This window comes from Mastomys coucha, unplaced genomic scaffold (assembly GCF_008632895.1).
Source record: "Mastomys coucha isolate ucsf_1 unplaced genomic scaffold, UCSF_Mcou_1 pScaffold6, whole genome shotgun sequence".
NCBI lineage: Eukaryota > Metazoa > Chordata > Mammalia > Rodentia > Muridae > Mastomys > Mastomys coucha.
In genome coordinates, this window is record NW_022196912.1 from 47,011,133 (window position 1) to 47,030,302 (window position 19,170).

Below are 19,170 nucleotides of genomic sequence, written 5' to 3' on the forward strand. Positions count from 1 at the left end.
TTATTTATTTTATGTATATGAGTACACCATTGCTCTCTTCAGACACACCAGAAGAGGACATCAGATCCTATTACCGATGGTTGTGAGCCATCATGTGGTTGCTGGGAATTGAACTTAGGACCTCTGGAAGAACAGTCAGTGCTCTTAACTGCTGAGCCATCTCTCTAGCCTGGTTGTTGTAATTCTTAAATAATTTCTTGCAAAGTAATTATTTTAGATTATAATTACCTCACTTCACTCTTCTCCTCCTTCCAAAACCTTCTTGTTCTCTAAATATGTAGCCTCTTTTTTCATTAATTGTATTACATTTGTGAGTGTGTGTATATGTATACATACACGTATGCATGTATGTATGTATGTATGTATGTATGTATGCTCCTAATACCTGAGTACAACCTGCTCAGTCTGTATAATGTTTGTGTGTTTTCAGGGATGACCGTTTGGTATTGGATAACTAATTGGTGTGTTCTTCCCTGTGGAAGACCAATCTCTCCTGTTGTCAGTGTTCCTTAGCTGCCTGCAGTCCTTTAAAAAGAGAATTCTCAATTGTTGATTTTGCTCATTCGATTCTTTGCGTTGATATTCAGTTGGAGGTCCATTATGTCATAGGAACTATCCTAGAATCAAGGATGATAGATAGCCATCAACTTACATGGCTACAACTTGCTCCGTTGGGGAAGGAGGATAAAGGCAGCTCTTTACTGTGAGAGAGGAGGGGTATCTTCTGCCCCCTGTGGCGAAAGCGTGGCCATCCGTATGCTTCTGACTTGGCCTGTGCTGGTTTATGACTTCCCAGGTTCACGGGCACTGCATGTGCCGACACAACACCAGAGGCTTGAACTGTGAGCTGTGCATGGATTTCTACCACGATTTGCCGTGGAGACCTGCTGAAGGCCGGAACAGCAATGCCTGCAAAAGTAAGTGTCGGTGATAAGGCTGCTGGAGGCAGAGGGTCCCAGGGTCCGTGCTCTGGGGGGCTGCGGTCTGCAGTTGCATGGCTTGCAGAAGGCAGGAGAATTGTGCTATTCTCCTGGCCGGGTCTGTCCCAGAGCAATAACGTGTATGCAGTGAGGTCAGGTAACCGAAATTAGTATGCTTGGCATTGACTCTAGAAAATGGCAACGGTGTCTGTGACTTTATTTATTTATTTTTGTTTTTCGAGACAGGGTTTCTCTGTGTAGCCCTGACTGTCCTGGAACTCACTCTGTAGACCAGGCTGGCCTCGAACTCAGAAATCTACCTGCCTCTGCCTCCCAAATGCTGGGATTGAAGGCGTGCGCCACCAATGCCCGGCTGGTGTCTGTGACTTTATATCTGCTTTTAAGACAAGAAGACAACGGGGCAAATGAAAGCTAGATACGGTGCCGTTCGTGCACTGAAGTCTTGGTTCCCAGCTGGTAGCACTATTGAGAAACAGTTGGGTCCCCAAACACCTCATCAGTGGGTTAGTCCATTGACGGGTTCCTAGCGGACCAATTGACTAGGTTAGGTCCTCTTGGGGGGGAGGTGCTTCTCAGAGCCTTGTTCCCAGCCCTCTCTGATTGTTCTTCTGCTTCTTGGCTGTGGTTCCATGCCTTTCTGCCATCATATTCTGCCTAATCACAGAGCAAGAGCTGGCCAGCTGTGGAGTCTGACCTCTCAAAACTGTGACCCCAAGGAAACCCTCCTTAAAGTCATTTTCCTCAAACGTTTTGTCACGAGGAGCAAAGAAGTCTGGCTCCTCATTAAGCTGCCCATGTGTCTGGAGTACGGGGTGTGTCACCTGCCTGTCACTGTCATCCCCCACCCCCACATCCTGTCATAGTCTTAAGATACACAACCCAAACAGGCTTCTCTAGGAGTGCATCAACCAGCACATCCTTTAGAGTAGAGAGTGCGTCAATCGTCAATCAGTTTCTACCCTGGCCAGGGCCAAAACTGCCTTCAGTGGGGTAGCACCACTCCTAGCCAAGTAAATCAGCATAAAGTGGGAAAAGTCCGGCAGACCACTGTCACATGGCTGTGCTGCTTCAGATCTGTGGGAAAGCAGAAGCTTCATAGAAGATAGCAGGGTAAAGCTGGGAGATAGAGCTTTCAAAGGTTGCCCCAAGGACCTACCCTCTCTAGCCAGACCACACCTCCTCCTTCCCACCGTCTTCCAGTAAGGCCTTTAAATTATGAGTCCATCAGGGGATTAAGCAACCCATGGACCAGGGCCTTCATGATCCGGTCATTTCCCAACCAAGTGTTTTTACACATGAACCTCATCCTGATTGTATTATTCTTAGGGGATTTTGTCCATGAATTTCCCGTTTATGATAACAGTATTTATTTATTTTTTTTTGGATTTTTGAGACAGGGTTTCTCTGTGTAGTGCTGCCTGTCTGCCCTGGCTGGTCACTCTATAGATCACACTGGCCTCAGACTCAAAGATCTACCAGTATCTGCCTCCCAAGTGCTAGGATAAAAGGTGTGAGTCACCATGGTCCAGCCTAGCGATATCTGTTTATTATATAGAGTTCCCGTTTTAAAAGTGACTAACCTCATCTGGGATTTCAGCCATGATCAATGAGGAGGGCTGAGTCCTGTCTCATCACCAGAGGCTTCTCTAAGCTAGTTGCTGTTTTACTCAAAGTCACTCCCCATTCTGTTCAGTGAGCTTCCTGCCGGATGCCTCCGTCCTCCATTGGTAAACAGATTTTAAATTCTTGTCCTTGGTATTGGTCTTGTCGCACAGAATGTAACTGCAACGAACATTCCAGCTCATGTCACTTTGACATGGCGGTCTTCCTGGCTACTGGCAATGTCAGCGGGGGAGTGTGTGACAACTGTCAGCACAACACCATGGGGCGCAACTGTGAGCAGTGCAAACCGTTCTACTTCCAGCACCCCGAGAGGGACATCCGGGACCCCAATCTCTGCGAACGTAGGTTGGGGAGTGCCGTTCATGGGGCTTGTCTTCATCACTTCTCACACAGAGTAGTTTGTTGTTAGCACCCTTCTCTCAGCACGCAGGCTCTGAGCTGCGTAGCCAGCGTTGGTAGCTAACTGCTGTTTGGGATGCTGGGAGGGGCATTTTCTTGCTAGTCAGGCCTTTAGTTCTCTTGTGCTGGATTTGGGAGGTAGAAGAGAGCAAAGAACAGGACGATGTCTGGCGCCTTTAACCCGGACTTGTTTTTCCCAGCATGCACCTGTGACCCAGCTGGTTCTGAGAATGGAGGAATCTGTGACGGTTACACTGATTTTTCTGTGGGTCTCATTGCTGGTCAGTGTCGGTGCAAATTGCACGTGGAGGGAGAGCGCTGTGATGTTTGTAAGGAAGGCTTCTATGACCTGAGTGCTGAAGACCCATATGGCTGTAAATGTGAGTCTGCACTGGGCATGCTCCTGGGGATGCAGTTCCCAACTGACCCTGCAACTCTAAGGCTAAACTTCAGCTTTGGATTCACTCGGTTTGTGTTTGTTTGCTTTTTTGTTGTTGTTGTTTGTTTGTTTGTTTGTTTGTTTGTTTCATACAGCATGTGCTTGCAATCCTCTGGGAACAATTCCTGGTGGGAATCCGTGTGATTCTGAGACTGGCTACTGCTACTGTAAGCGCCTGGTGACAGGGCAGCGCTGTGACCAGTGTCTGGTAGGTACCTCCTAATCTCTGTGGATGAGAAGGTAGTGACTGTGACATACTTGTTTTGTTTTTGAGGTAGGGCTCAGTATATAGCCAAGGCTGGTTTTGAACCCACAATCCTCCCAATATTGCCGTTCCAGGCCCTTGTATGTGGGTACCACCATACCTGGCAAATAAGGAATGTTTTTCCCATTTTTTTATTATGTATTTATTTATTATAAGTACATTGTAACTGTCTTCAGACACACCAGAAGAGGGCGTCCAATCTCATTACAGGTGGTTGTGAGCCACCATGTGGTTGCTGGGATTTGAACTCATGACCTTCGGAAGAGCAATTGGTGCTCTTACCCGCTGAGCCATCTCACCAGCCCCTTCCCATTTTTTTTTTAACCATCATTTTTACATGTTAATGTTAAGAGACCCAAGGAGAAAAGTCAAAATGAGGATTTCAAAATAAAGATTTCTAGTGAATCATTTGACAAGCCGCAATGAAGACTGCTTATGAAGATAAGTGAACAAGTTTGTCTTTTTTATTTAATGGCGTTGCTAATAGCTGGGTGAGGACATAATGAGTTAGGACTTGCCAGCTTCCAACAGAAACACAGGTCAGCTCGCTCTGAAAAGTGTTTCTCTCACATGACACAAAATTGAGTTTCTTTAATGAGAATATTCCTACCCCGGGTCTGTTCCCTTGGTTGAAAGAAATGCTTGGAATAATCCAGGCAGGTTGGAACCTGTTCTTTGCTGAGTCTCTTGTACAGTCAGAGGAACCTACCTTTACATGTTTAATCTTCTGATCTGCAGCCACAGCACTGGGGCTTAAGTAATGATTTGGATGGATGTCGACCTTGTGACTGTGACCTTGGAGGGGCGTTGAACAATAGGTAAGTGGAATGTCATTTGTACTCTGACTCAGGCACCAAGCAAATTCACTAGTTCAGGAAGTCTAAGGTTTTATAGTCATTTAAGAAAGTTCATAAAGTATGGTCATCCTTGGTTTGAGTACCTGCCAATCATTTGTCCCAGTGATTTCCAGTGTTGATTATAATGCTGGGAATGAGTTTTAGGGCCAGAGATGGCTCAGTGGTGGCAGTGAGTTTTGAAATCTTGTATGTTGGTCTGGAGATGGCTCAGTGGTTGCAGAGGAGCCAAGTTTGGTTCCCAGTACCCATATAACTGCCTATAATTCAAGCTCCAGGCTCCAGTGTCCTCTTCTGGTCTCTATGGGACCTGCACTCATATGCATGTGCACACACATAGACACAACACGTGTACATAATTAAAAACCCAAGGATTTTTGTTTTGTTTTGTTGCTGTGAACCATATTTAATAGAACTATGGAAATAGAGTGAAGGTGTGTTGATGTTAGAAATGTGGCAGATCGGAGCTGAAGAAATGGCTCAGTGGTTAAGAGCACACTGACTGTTCTTTCAAAGGTCCTGAGTTCAATTCCCAGCAACCACATGATGGCTCTCAACCATCCTAAATGGGATTCAATGCCCTCTTCTGGTGTGTCTGAAGACAGTTACAATGCACTCATATAAATAAATCTTTAAAAAAAATGTGGCAGAAGTTTACATTTGAAGATATAATTAAGAAAGGCCCATGCAATAAAAGCAGAATACAATCAAATTAGCAACAACCAACTGTTTTTTCTGTTTCTTGACTGTTGATGTGATATGACCAGTGGTCTTTTTTTTTTTCTCTTTAGGAAATTAAGTTTTATGTATCATTTGCTTATTGTTTTATATCTTGGTAGGTTTTTTTTTTTAATCTAGGAAATTTGTCTTGATTTTTTTTTTTAAATAACCCTGTTATTCAACTTTATATTTTTATTTCTCCGTATCTCTTAAATTATGGAAGCCATGCATGGCCACAGTTTAAGAAAGATAGTTTGGACAGTTCACAGAGCTGTAAACTGAAGTGCAAACACATTTTTTTTCCTGTTCTCCTTTTCACGTTTCTCCTAGAAGTGCCACTATTAGCAGTTTCTTCTTGCTCCCTCAAACTTAATAGTAGAGTGGAGTGGAATATACCTGTTGAAAATTAATGTTGTTTCCTCTTTATCTGCTTTTAAATGATGTTAGGCTTTATCTGTTGTTATTTTCTTGTGTGTGTGTGTGTGTGTGTGTGTTGTATGCATACATGTGCACATATGTGTGGCAGCCTGAGGTTTGACACTGGGAGTTTTCCATGAGTGCTCTCCCACTCCATCTCTTGAGATGTGCATTCCCAGTCAAACCTAGAGCTCACCTATATGGCTAGTCCCCTTAGCCAGCTTGCCCTGGGATCCCTTGTCTTCGACTTAGAAGGCAAGGATTCCAGGTAGGTCGCCAAGCACTTAAATAAGTTCTGGAGATCCAAATTCAGGTCCTCTCGCATAGTATGGAGCCCTGTATTTATGTTTTAATAGATATTTTCAAAGAGAAAACCAGCCCATGATTTTCCACTTGCCTTTATTTTCATATGCTTGTGTCCATGAGTGTGCACACACCACAGCACACATGTGGAGGTTGGAAGACTATCGAGGGAGTTGAGTCTCTGACTCCATTGCGCTGCTCAGGTCATCAGACGTGGTAGCAAGTCTCTTAACCTACTGAACAATCTAGCCGGCCCTAAACATGTTATCAGAAACTTGCAAGGACTTGGGAGGCAGAGGCAGGTGGATTTCTGAGTTCAAGGCCAGCCTGGTTTACAGAGTGAGTTCCAGGACAGCCAGGGCTACACAGAGAAACCCTGTCTCAAAAAAAGAAAAAGAAGAGAAACTTGCAGTGTTTCCATTTGTAGAACCTTTGTCTCATACTCATCCATATCTCTATTTTCAATAGGTCTTATATCTGTTAGATGGGAAAACACTGGTCTGTTTGGTAATTTCCATCTTCCCTGTTTAAATGTGTTGCAGCGAGACTCTCTGAAGCTGCCTTGATGAGTCCTTGTGTCTCTGTAGACCAGGTTATGACGAAACTGCTGAGCCAAAGAACATCCATGTTTTCATTTTCAGAGAGCGTCCTATTGTTCCACACAGATTAAACCAGCTGATTTCCCTTCTGTCTGTCACAGTAACACTGGCTCCCCTGGCCCCAACCTCAGCTAGTAGCAGCTGTCCTTTTCCACTAAGTTAATAGATGGAAAATAGATTCTCATTTGGTTGTGAGAATCTCTTCGTTTTTTTTTTTTAATTGATTCGCAAAATTTACGTATTATTTCTAGTTCCTGAAATAGGCTAGTGTTCTTTGACTTGATAAATGTGTGAATCTTTATGGAAATATATAATCTGTGTTTAAGCAGGTTGCTCTTCGTGGTGGGAGTTGAGTTAACCAGAAATGAGTCCAAAAAGACCTTTGGTCTCTGTCATTGAATCAGACTCAACATCTGGTGGTGAGAGTGTCCGAGGCTGCAGGGGCAGATGTTTCCCTGTTGCCTCAGTCTTCCCTTAGAGAACATGCCGATTGATTGAGCAACCTTCATGTGCTCAAACCTTGACTCTCTGACAAGTTCCTTTCCAACTGCATAGTCTGCTAGGAGGGCCTGAGACATGAGATCCCAAGCATGTGGTCTCTTTGGCCTCTTTAGTTGGGTTTGTTCTGTTTCAAAGCATACTGGAGGTGCAACATGGCCTGTGGCCTCTCCTCCAGAGAGCTCTTTCCTTAGAAACTCCCGTGGGGACAGTGTACAATCGCGACTCCTCCACTCACAGCTGGCAGCCCAAGTCCTTCCTGAGCAGATAGAAGTGGCCACCATAATTCAGGAGTGCCTGATGTTCCTTTACCCTTCATGGTCTCTGTTTACTTGCTTTTCTCTATTGTTACACACTGCTGGTCTTGGTCTCCACCCTGGCCCATCTCAAACACTTAGACTATGTTCATCAAAAAACTTTTAGTGAGAACTTTAAAGCAGGTGGTCCCCTGAGCTAGCAAGAGTGATGAGACTCATTGTTCTGTTGGGGCAGGGGCAGGGGTGGGACAAAGCCTTTATAGAGAGATACCTTCCAGCCCCGCAGCCCTACAGAGTCCTCTGGCAGTCACTTTCAGTGTTTCTTCCAAGATGAGTTCTGAAGGGGTTGCTGAGGCACACATGTGTGTAGGTCAGAAGACAGAGGACAGTCCTCAGATTTTAGTTCTCTCCCTCCACCATGTAGGTCCCAGAAATGGATTTCAGGTTAACAGACACCCTACCCACTGATCCATATGACCAGGCCCTTTTCCCTTTTCTGTGGACATGTAGTAATACTGAATAAAGGTTGATTGAGTAAGAGAAGTTGAGAAGCAAAGGAGTTTTAAGATGTAGTAACTACATACATACTTTTTAGGTGAAGCATTGTCTAAATGTGACTCGAACACTCTTTGGTTACTTTAGCTTGGAGCAGAATCAAGTAAAAGGCGCTTTAAAACATTTTGTACAGCTAGCCAAGTGGGATTTGAGTTGTACAGTAAAGACTTAGTCATCCATGGCTAGTAGGTTGACAAATAATCTGAATTTTTAAATATTTCAAGAACTAAGATCTAACTGCCTTAAGCAATGTAACCGAAGCCAGGTTGACGATATTCTTGTCCAGATTGTTTGCTTTGATGAATGACTAAGAATTAATGCTAATTGCTAATAGATAAACGGCACTTTAAAATATCTCTGTAGCATCCTTCCAAATGTTCTAGGTTAAATGTTGGCCCTTGGGTCAGCTCTGGGCATCTGGCTTGCGGCCTGCTATGTCTTGGCAAGAGCTCAGAGCTCTAGCTTCTGTCCTCCGTTATGTCTTAGAGGGTGCATGCTACTTTAAGTTCCCAACACTCTCCTGATAATTCTTTTACATTCGTGTTTTTTCTTGCTCTGTGTCTCCCCTGTTTATCTTGCTCTGCTTCTCCTGCGGCGCCAACTGTGAAGTGTGCAGACGTTCCACCAGCGAGGGACTGAAATTTACCGACTGTGAAGCCAGAGCAGAGGTTACTAGCAGAGGTTCCTCAGCTCTCTAAATAACTGTGGTTTATCTAGCTCTCTGTTGGTTGCTATGAGGGATGGACACTAAGGGGTTTAGGATAGCCTACCTTCCTGTTAGGAAGTACAGTTGTGGTGGACGGGATACCACTCAGAAGAACGGGCGGCGTGGTCTCCCAGGTGAACCAGCTCTTATTTGGAATCAGTCATGAAGGAGATGAAGGTGTTAAATACAGCCGGTTGGCACTTAAGGTTGGCGGCTGTTGCTTTTTTTAATCCTTTAAAAGTTTTCATTGTTAATAGAGAAAAGCTGGACTTGAACTTTTCCTGCTCGTTCATTTGTAACTGAAAGCAATTATGTTTCCATTAGAACTTTTAAATGTCTGCATTTGTGAGAAATCTGTGCTAAATAATCTTAGCCTTGACCTATTGGGAAACCTAGAGCCTGTATTAGTTTTTGATTGCTGCCAGAACAAATGACCACACTTTAGTGGCTGAAAGCAACATAGACTGATTGTGTTGTGGCTGGGCTGGGCAGCTGTCTTTGTGGGTTACAGGCGCATGCTGGTGTACTGCACTGCTTTCAATGGACAATAGGGGAGAAGGTTTCCTGCTTATTCAGGTTTCAGGTGGTTTCCTTGAAGCCAGAAGGTGATACTACTTTCTGCTGGATGTAACGGAAAGGCAAGACTATTCCCAGCCTCTAGAGGCATCCACATTCCTTGATTCACAACCCCCTTCCTCTTTCCTCAAAGCCATGGACACCATAGCTTTCTAACCCTCTTCTCTGAGCCCATGTAGCTGGACTGAGTCCACTTAGATAATCCACGACTGTGTCACATCTGTTTCAGGCTTCCTGCCCTTCATCGCATCTGCAAAGTGCTTTTTGCCATGAGGTTGTGGACCAGTGGGTCCCTGGGAGGATAAATGTGTCTTTCCAGGCCCGTCCTATGGCTCAGAGCCTTAATTTTCTCTTATGTCATTTTTCTGTTACTGATTCAACATATAGTAGACCCTGTATTTAGGTTACAGGAAAACTTGTGGGCGTGTAAAAAACCATATAGCATTTCTGACCGTTCATGTTTGTTTTAATAAGATTGGTAAAAAATAGTTACATGTCATCTTCTGTTGGGGAAGAAGTTGGATTTGGGAATGAGTTTTGAAAGCAGAATGAGGTTGATGGCCTTCTAGCTGGGAGGAAAAGGAGTAAAGGTTAAGTGGTGGAGATTGGCGGGCCAGAGGGTAAAGGTTAAGGGATGGGGAAGAGTGGGTCAGAAGGTAAAGGTTAGGGGGTAGGGATGAGTGGGACGAGAGGGTAAGTAAAGGTTAGGGGGTGGGGATAGAGGGTCATAGGGTAAAGGTTAAGGGTCAAGTTCTTCCACTTCTTTGCTCTCATCATTCACTTCTTTCCCCTGTACATCAGAATCATCCTCCGGGCTTTAGGGTCACATCATCTAGGAAGCCTCCCTTAATCTTCTTCATCAGACACCCAGAGTGCTTTGCTCCTGGCTACATTTTGTCTTAGTTAATTGGTTCATTGCTTCTCTTCCCAATTAAATTGTAAGTTGAGGATTGAGACATTCCTCACTGCTCCACCCCATATTATTTACCCATAAATAATGGCCTCACCCAATGAGTGCAAGGGTTGATTCAAAAGCAAGTGAGAATGGAGTCAAGCATGGGGGCACCCATGCCAGCACTCACAGTTTCCAGGGACAATATTTGTTCAGTAAATATTTGCTGAAGAGTACGAGGAGTGTGGCTCATCTGAAAGCCACAGGGCCGTGCCAGGAAGACTAGCAGCTGTTCTACAGAGCATGGGCTGTGGAGCTGCAACAAGCCAGGCAAACGCATCGTCCCTGGCATGATAAAGTGCAGAGAAATGCTTGTAGGGCTGCGGAGGCAGGGCCATGGGAAGGTGGGCTGGGTAGTGATGGTTAGCACGGGAGAAGTCAACGTAGGAAGATTTAGAAGATGGTAGTATCGTGGCCTAAGATGGTAACAGTGACGGGAGAGAGAAGGCTGCTAAAGTGCAGGGACATCTTGAGGTAAGACTTACATGTTTGGATTGAGGAAGAATGAATGAAGTGTTATCTCACACCACAAGAAAAGATTTAAAGCCTGAGTGTATAAGAAAGAAAGAGAAGATGGTGCGAGTGACAGGAGTCCGGGTGCAGCCAGAAGAGCTGTACCTGAGGCTGGAATTACAGAAGTGTGCGTAGTGGTTGGGCTCCTGAGCTGGAAGGATGAAAAGCATCTGTGGAGGGATGGAGGCTCTGGAAACAGGAGTGTGGAATTGAAGCTCTGCTCATCAGTGGCAATGACTCCAGCTTGTCATGAGACTTGTGATCAACCACAGAGCTATGAGAGCCAAGGTCTTTCTAGATCTTTCCTTGCAATCATATCTTCCTGGGATTGTTGTTCATTTAGAATTGTGCAGCCCAGAGACAGTAGCTCAAGAGTCAGCCAGTATCTCCATTCTCCTGTGGTGGCTCATTCCATTTCTCAGGACACATCTGCTGTAGAGGAAGCGGGTCCATACAATGCAGTGTCTGGTGGCTGAATTTCTAAAGATGATAGCTGTTGGTGGCCTGGGCCAAAAGTGCTGGATCCTAATTAGAACAGGCTTTCCTCCCCTGGGAACTGGTTCTGTGGCTTTAAGAACTCCCGTTCCTGTGGGGTAATGACTTGCTAAGCAAGCAAGGATGTCCACTGGCCCGTGACAGCCAGGTGAGATGTTTCAAGCAAGCTGAGGCCTGTTTGTCTGCTGCAGTTGCAGCTTGCCGGGAGCTTGATTTCCCCTAAACTTTGGGAGTGGGCTTAAGTAGGGTTATAAATCATATCTTGACTTTTATTGGAATGGAAATGGATGCCTGAAGCCAGATGTGGCGATCAAGTCTGAAATCCCAGCAGTCAGGCGGAGGTAGGAGGATGGTGACTCCCAGACCAGCATGAGCTATTTACAGAGACTCTCATCTTAAGGAAAATAAAACCAACAAAAGGATGCATGCATGTATTTGGGTTTTACCTCACTCATAAAATGCTAGCATGGGAAGAGTCAAAGAAATATAGCAAAGGAAAACATAAATACATTAGCTTATACAGATGAATTTATTATCTAAAATAATAGTACATCATAAGAATTTGTCTACCTTAATCTCTACTTTTTCTACCGTTCCTTCATTCATTTGTCCACCCACAGTTCACTGAGCATACTCCCTGTGCAGAGCTCTAGGCTTGGCTAGATGTGGGCAGTTAGGTGTGACAGCTCAGTCCCAGCCCTGAGGTTTCAAGTTCAGCTGCTGGTTAGAGATCTGCTAATGATTAAGATAAAGGAGAAAGCAAACAGGTTTTATATGCCAGAAAGGAAGAATCCCATTTCAAAACACGCCATTGACAGTGGTAGGAAGCAACTAAGCCTTCTAGAAGTTAGTCTAGGCTCTGAGGAGTGGGAGCGGAAGGCTCCGTGCCTTCACTTTAGGGAAGAAGGCAGGCTTCCTTGTAAATAGTAAGCATACAGAAGAAAGGCAGTGGCAAGAAAGAGAAAGCCTGAATTATGGAACGGGTGCTGGTGGTCAGGAAGTGCCACAGCAGGGATGTTATGTTAAATCTGCTAAGATAGAGAGGTCATGAAAGCTGAAGGGACAGCTGGGGCCCAGGGAAGAACCACAGGCACTGGTGCATTGAAAGTTGCAAGCCCTGCAGCTTGGTTGGTGAGGTTTGGGGAAACATCAGGCTGACATCAGGTTACCTGAAGGTGTAACCCACCTGCAGTTACACATTTGTGTCAGGAAATGACATCGTTGGTGTCTCCTAGAAAGGCAGTGAGGGGCAGACATGTGGAGGAGTTGTATTGAGGTTCCATACTTGACAAGGATACCAATTAGAAAACTGGCCTTTGGCTGGGCAGTGGTGGCACATGCCTTTAATCCCAGCACTTGGGAGGCAGAGGCAGGTGGATTTCTGAGTTCAAGGCAAGCCTGGTCTACAGAGTGAGTTCCAGGGCAGCCAGGGCTACACAGAGAAACCCTGTCTCGAAAAAAAAGAAAAAAGAAAAAAAAAGAAAACCGGCCTTTGCAGACTGAGAGAACATAGCATGCCCAGGATGGGAAGAACACAGAAGTTGGTTTTTGGTGACTCAGTGTGGGGTAGGATGTCATCAGCCCAGTGGAGAAGACAGAGGGGAGGGGAAACCTCTTTGGATCCATTGTTCTGAGGAAACTCTGAGACAGCTGAGTCAAAGATGGCCATCAGGGAGTTGGGTGTTTAGATCCGAGGTCACAAAAGGAGTTATAATTAAAAGCAAAGATGGGCTTAAAGAGATAGCTCGGTGGTTAAGAGCACTGACTGCTCTTCAAGAGGAACTGGGTTCAAATCCCAGCATCCACGGGGCAGCTCGCAGCTGTCTAGACTGCAGTCTCAGGGAATCCAACGCTCTTTGCTGGCCTTCTCCAGTATCGAGAATGCATGAGGTTCGAACATACGTGCAGGCAAAACAGCCATATGCATAATATAAAATAAAGGAACAAAAACCAACAACAACAACAAAAACCCCCAGTGTTTAAGATTTCAAAGGAAACAGCTTTGTACTGTCTGCAGAAAGTGTTGATGTGGTATATCTGGAGCCTAGGGGAAGAAAGTGAAAATCCAGGCCAGAGAACATTCAAGATCATGTGTTTAGGGAACTCTGGGATTCATGTACAGGTATTATTTCCCCCATATACCTTATTGTTTGAATGAAATATGAAAATATTGGCCCACAACAATCCTAATAATGAACATAGAACTTGCAGTGGGTTTGTCTGTGCCTACCACAAGCCCTGATGAGCCGTTACCTCCTCCTCAGCTGCTCCGAGGACTCCGGCCAGTGCTCCTGCTTGCCCCACATGATTGGGCGGCAATGTAACGAGGTCGAGTCCGGTTACTACTTCACCACCCTGGACCACTACATCTATGAAGCCGAGGAAGCCAATCTGGGGCCCGTAAGTAGGGGGGCTTTCAGCAGCTTGGTGGAGCAGCACTTTGTAGGGGGCATCGTTACAGGATGCACATGCTTCATAAAGATGTCACTTAAGTATTCTTTTAGATCTTGACCGCACAAAATAAGGGTGAGGATATGCTGTGGTAATTGAAATCTGGGTTGATATGGGACTCACAAGTAGACTTTGGAGAGTCATCTTTTGGTTAGTGTGTCTACAAGAATAAGAAATTTCTCTTCTTCTCTTTGTGCTCCAGAGTTACCGTAGATCTGACATCTTATAGGCTCAGGCATCCTCTGCTTACCACCCCAAGCTTTACTGATGTTAATGTACATCTGGCTCTTCAGCTTAACTGGCTCTTCAGCTTAACTGGCTGTACAGCTGGTGTTGAGATTTTCTCCCACATGACGTGTTGACTTGGTCCTTTTCACAGCATGGCTTCTGATTTGCAGTAAGGAAGAAAGAAACTGCCAGAACTCTTTAAGTCCTAGACTGCCCTCCCCTGACACTCTCTGTAGTTCCAAGTCCCTAGGCTTGTTCACAGGTAGTGCCTCTTGGTGAGGAAAACTCCTCACTAAGGGCTTGGTGGTGGCCATCTTTGGAGATAACCAGACACCGGTTCTATGTAATAACTGTGGGCACTCTACCAGAGTAGACTCATCATTAGGGAGGACTCACCAGCATATCACACTGCTTTTGTGTACTTGGCAAGAGCTTCCTCTTGAGAGAGAAGGGACTGCCCAGGATGCTGCACTAGATACTGGAGTATCTTACCACTTCCAGACATGCTCAGAAGCTGATGCGGTTTTCCCCTTGTCTATCCACTGGTATGTCATGGAAGGCACATCCCATACTTTGGCCTTCTATCTCTAGTGTTCTGGGATGACTCCAACAGCAAAAGTAAAAGCAAACCAATTACCTGTTTATTGTGAGAAGATAGAATAATAAGCCTAAAGACTTACCATCTTCAGGGAATTTGTGGCTAGGAGACAGAAAGTAGGCAAGGTTTTGAATCTTTGGACTTCTTTGGCTGTGAAGTGTAGATGAATTCCATTTCATACAAAGAATAACTAGTGTCCTCTTGTCCCCCCAGGGAGTCGTGGTGGTGGAAAGGCAGTACATTCAGGACCGCATTCCTTCCTGGACAGGACCTGGCTTCGTCCGAGTGCCTGAGGGGGCTTATTTGGAGTTTTTCATTGACAACATACCATATTCCATGGAGTATGAAATCCTAATTCGCTATGAGCCACAGGTGAAGAGGGCCATCAGTATACGTCATGGTGGGATCTGGGGAGACTTAGGGGATTCTTACTAGGAAAACATCACTCCTAATAGCTACTAGAACATTCTGTGGAGACGAGTTTGCATTGAAATAGATACCAGCCACTGTTTTTTCTAACCTCCTCCGTGTAACGTTTTGAATCCAGTTTCTCACTCAGCAGTTTCCTGTTAGGCCCTTAACCTGGCTGAGTTAAGGAGGTAATGATGGTGTATCAAAAGCTTTCCTCCGTAAATAAAATATCTAATAAAAAAAATTAATTAAAAAAAAAAGCTTTCCTCCCCCTGAGACCCGACTGCCCAATGACTGTTCCCCCTAGTGTAGTAAAAGGCCAAAGGTGACATTATAACCGGAAAAAAAGTGGTACTGGGAGAGTCATGTACAGGGCACTGAGCCAGAGCTTCTAGAATATTTCCCAAAGACCCAGAAGGAGTGGGAATTCCCAGATCTAGGCCTATTATGATGAGTGGGAGTTTTCGTTAACTGGTTTTTGTTTAGTTTTGTGTTTTTCTTTAGAGATGGGGTCTTGTTTTGTACCTGAGGCTAACCGTGAGCTCAAATCCTGCCTCATTCATTCTCTTGAGTGCTGGGTGGGATTAGAGATGTGTACGAAGCACACAGCACCTAAGTAGAGTTTTGATCAATTGATCCAAAAGGGAAGAAAGGGAATCTTACTGCTAGATAAAGGAAATGGTCAGAGCTGCTCTTGGAGAAAGGACCATGATCAGAAAGGCTTCCAACTGTACTGAGCAGAAGGCTGTCCTTATATGAGCTGCATTGGGAGGAAGCAGTTGTCAGGGCTGCAGCTGTGTCGTAACAGAGGAAGTGTTAGGGACAGAGTGCCAACTGTCTGGTTTCTAATGAAACTTAGTGAATGTCAGGAGGCCTTCCTAGCCGGACTGGCCTCAGTGGGCTAGCACAGGCACTCCTTTTGATTTGTGTTTCTTGCTCTAGCTGCCGGACCACTGGGAGAAAGCTGTCATCACGGTACAGCGGCCGGGGAAGATTCCAACCAGCAGCCGATGTGGTAACACTGTTCCTGATGATGACAACCAGGTGGTGTCCTTGTCACCGGGTTCAAGGTCAGTGGGGTCTTACAGACTGAGTCACTGGCTATGGAAGGCCGCCTGTTGGACGATCACCATAAGCTCTTGTTTTTCTCCCTTTTGCTATTATTGGAAGCTTAGACGGTGTTTTTTTTTTTTTTCTTCTTCTTGTGTTTCTCTCTTGTCCGGGGGCAGATACGTTGTCCTCCCTCGCCCTGTGTGCTTTGAGAAGGGCATGAACTACACGGTGAGGTTGGAGCTGCCCCAGTATGCTGCGTCGGGCAGTGATGTGGAGAGCCCGTACACACTCATTGACTCAGTGAGTACCAGGCTCCTGTCCAAATCTGAGAGCCTCGTAGAAAGTGCCCGGCTGTCACCCAAGTGTTGTGTGGAAGGACAGGGCTGGGCAGTGAGGCAGAGAGGGACCTTCCTGCCTCTAGAGCCTCTTTGTGTATAGGGTGAAAGCTCTGATCCCATTTCCTAGTGAAAATCCCTGACCAAACCCTACAAGTCTTTGAATATGAAAACCTACCAATTCCTGAGTGTAAAATCCTACCAACCCTCACCCTAGAAATCTCTACCCTGGGAAACTCTTCCCTCCAAAACCCCATATAAGCCTGTCTCCTGCCCAGTTACCTGCTGTTCTTCCCCGTAGCAGAGGCGCCACTTGAATGAGGTATGTTCTGCAGAATGACTTGGGCTCCCAGCTGCCAGGGTACCTTTTCCTTTAGAATGGTAATTCCTCTATCAGAGAAACCTTTCCTTCAGAGCTGGGAAAAGCTTCCACTGGGCAGCCTTTCCCTCTCAGAGCTATAACACTTACAGTAGGGTTCTACCTTTCTGGGAAGGTTATGTTCAAACTGCTTCCCCACAAATCTGTGACCCACTTCAACAATAGTTGTTTCAAATCCTAGCAGGCAGTGTGAAGTCTGTCTCAATATTTTCTGGCTAGAATATTTATGACTGGGAGGGTTCTTTACCTTAAGTCATCAGTGTCATTAGCTTCTCTCCCCGCAGAAGGCTGTATGGGTTTGGCATGATGACTTGCCGTGGTTGATAATGTGGGCACATCCATAGGGTCATCGCGTTATTCTCATTCGCTCATAGCTTGTTCTCATGCCCTACTGTAAATCGCTGGACATCTTCACTGTTGGAGGCTCAGGAGATGGGGAGGTCACCAATAGTGCCTGGGAAACCTTCCAGCGCTACAGGTGTTTGGAGAACAGCCGTAGTGTGGTAAAAACACCTATGACGGACGTCTGCAGAAACATCATCTTCAGCATTTCTGCCTTGATTCACCAGACGGGCCTTGGTAGGTGTTGCTTGAGCAACTGCGGAGGCTACAGTTAGAGTGTACAGTTACAGAGCCAGTGTTTCTGGCACCAGGTGGTCCAGTGGGGTATACACCTATACTTCCCTGGGAGGCAGCATGAGCGACATGGGGATCTTAACCTGAGTTTGTCTTTATTATTATGAATGTTTTAGTTGGCCTGGGGTGGTAGTTGAACACTTTTAATCCCAGTACTCAAGTGATAGAGGCAGGCAGATCTGTGAGTTTGAGGCTGGCCTGGTCTGCATAACAAGTTCCTTTATAACAAGGACTTTATAGCGGATGGAACCTTGTGTTGAAAAATAAAATAACATGGAATCTGCATTAACGACATTCACAAAATGGGTAAAGTGACATGGTTTCTACACACTGCTCTTGCAGAGGTCCCAAGTTCAGTTCCCACATGGCATAACCTACAGTCACTCATAATTTCATTTCCCAGGGATCCAGCAGCTCTACCCCTGTGGCCCCTGAGCTCATGGTGTTCTTAGCCATACAAACATGCACGTAATTAAAAATAAATCTTAAATGTACACAGGAGAGGTGTTATGTTTTATAAAAAGATAAGAGGGAAGGAATATGTTTGGTGTAGGTGCGGGGAGGTGTAGGGGAAGAGGATGCCTCTGGGTCCATGTTGAGGCATCCCTTCCCACTGAGGGACCAGCTACATGATGGTATATATAGTATAGAATAGAGTTTATTCAGGGCATGGGGAGGGGAGTTGAGGTGAGGCAGTAGAGACAGAGAAAGGCAAGAGAGAGAAAGATAGTAGAGGAGGAGGGGAATGGAGAGAGGGGGAAGGGGCAAGAGGACAGAGCAAGAGCAAGAGAGGAGGGAGTGAGCATCCCCTTTTACAGTGAGTCAGGCACACCTTGCTGTTGCCAGGTAACTGTGGGGCAGAGCCTAGACTAAATGCCAGCAAGAGGTAACTAGACACACGATCTGAGGATGTAGCCTGTCTGTAGGCAATGGGAATGGGGAACTGAGTCAGAAAAGCATCAGCTAACAGAAAGTTACTTACTTTTCTCTATGAAAGATCAGACCGGCTTCAAAGGTCACAGGGGTTTAATATCTCAGAGATTGGAGCTCTGGAGCTAAGGGGAGAAAACTGTAATGACTTCCTGCCTAGAAAGCCTCTTTGATCTTCCAGGGCAGCTGGTTTGTTCCCTCCCAGTCAGCACAGGGGGTGATGTGTTTTCAAACTGTCTCTTTTGGAGCCTGAGTAGGAGAGGGGTCAGGGAGCGCTGAGGGAGACGGGGCCAGTTGCCAGGAGATGCGATGTCCTGTTCCTTCTGTCAGCCTGACTGCTGTCTTCCCTGCAGCTTGTGAATGTGACCCTCAAGGTTCTCTGAGTTCTGTGTGTGACCCCAACGGTGGCCAGTGTCAGTGCCGCCCTAACGTGGTTGGAAGAACCTGCAACAGGTGTGCACCAGGCACCTTCGGCTTCGGCCCCAACGGATGCAAACGTAGGTGTTATCAGAGACTGTGTAATGAATTCCTGTGCTGGTCCCAGGGGATTCCCCAGCTTTCAAAAGCAGACTCTGCTCTGAACCTGATGGCATGAGCCCCAGGGCACTGTCTGTGGGGCTGAACCCACGTGAAGGCGCATCTGTCTGGCTAATGAGTTTTTGTTTGCTTTGTCGGCAGCTTGTGACTGCCATCTTCAAGGTTCTGTCAGCGCCTTCTGTGACGCCATCACTGGCCAGTGCCACTGTTTCCAGGGCATATATGCTCGGCAGTGTGACCGATGTCTCCCTGGGTATTGGGGCTTTCCCAGCTGCCAGCCCTGCCAGTGTAATGGTCATGCTGAAGACTGCGACACAGTGACAGGGCAGTGTCTGAGCTGTCAGGACTATACCACAGGCCACAACTGCGAAAGGTACGTGGGCACCACCTTGTGAAAAGTGAAGATAATAGAGTAGGCATGGTGACTTGTGGGGCAGAGGCAAGAGGAGTGGGAGTTTGAGGCTATCCTGGGCTACATAATAGGGCCTTGTTTCAGAAAG

The 19,170-nt window shown here is 45.9% G+C and overlaps 1 protein-coding gene across 2 annotated transcripts in view; it reads left to right on the forward strand.

Annotated features, from left to right (window-relative positions):
- The window catches only part of Lamb1 (laminin subunit beta 1), a 66,200-nt gene that overhangs the window by 20,552 nt on the left and 26,478 nt on the right, over positions 1 to 19,170 (forward strand). For both annotated transcript variants that reach the window (XM_031357365.1, XM_031357366.1), the window contains 12 exons: positions 797 to 917; positions 2,717 to 2,905; positions 3,164 to 3,343; positions 3,498 to 3,610; positions 4,406 to 4,485; positions 13,377 to 13,512; positions 14,603 to 14,761; positions 15,743 to 15,870; positions 16,030 to 16,153; positions 16,942 to 17,146; positions 18,487 to 18,630; positions 18,812 to 19,043. In XM_031357365.1, coding sequence (XP_031213225.1) covers positions 797 to 917; positions 2,717 to 2,905; positions 3,164 to 3,343; positions 3,498 to 3,610; positions 4,406 to 4,485; positions 13,377 to 13,512; positions 14,603 to 14,761; positions 15,743 to 15,870; positions 16,030 to 16,153; positions 16,942 to 17,146; positions 18,487 to 18,630; positions 18,812 to 19,043 — 1,811 coding nt within the window. The remainder of the gene's footprint in view (positions 1 to 796; positions 918 to 2,716; positions 2,906 to 3,163; positions 3,344 to 3,497; positions 3,611 to 4,405; positions 4,486 to 13,376; positions 13,513 to 14,602; positions 14,762 to 15,742; positions 15,871 to 16,029; positions 16,154 to 16,941; positions 17,147 to 18,486; positions 18,631 to 18,811; positions 19,044 to 19,170) is intronic.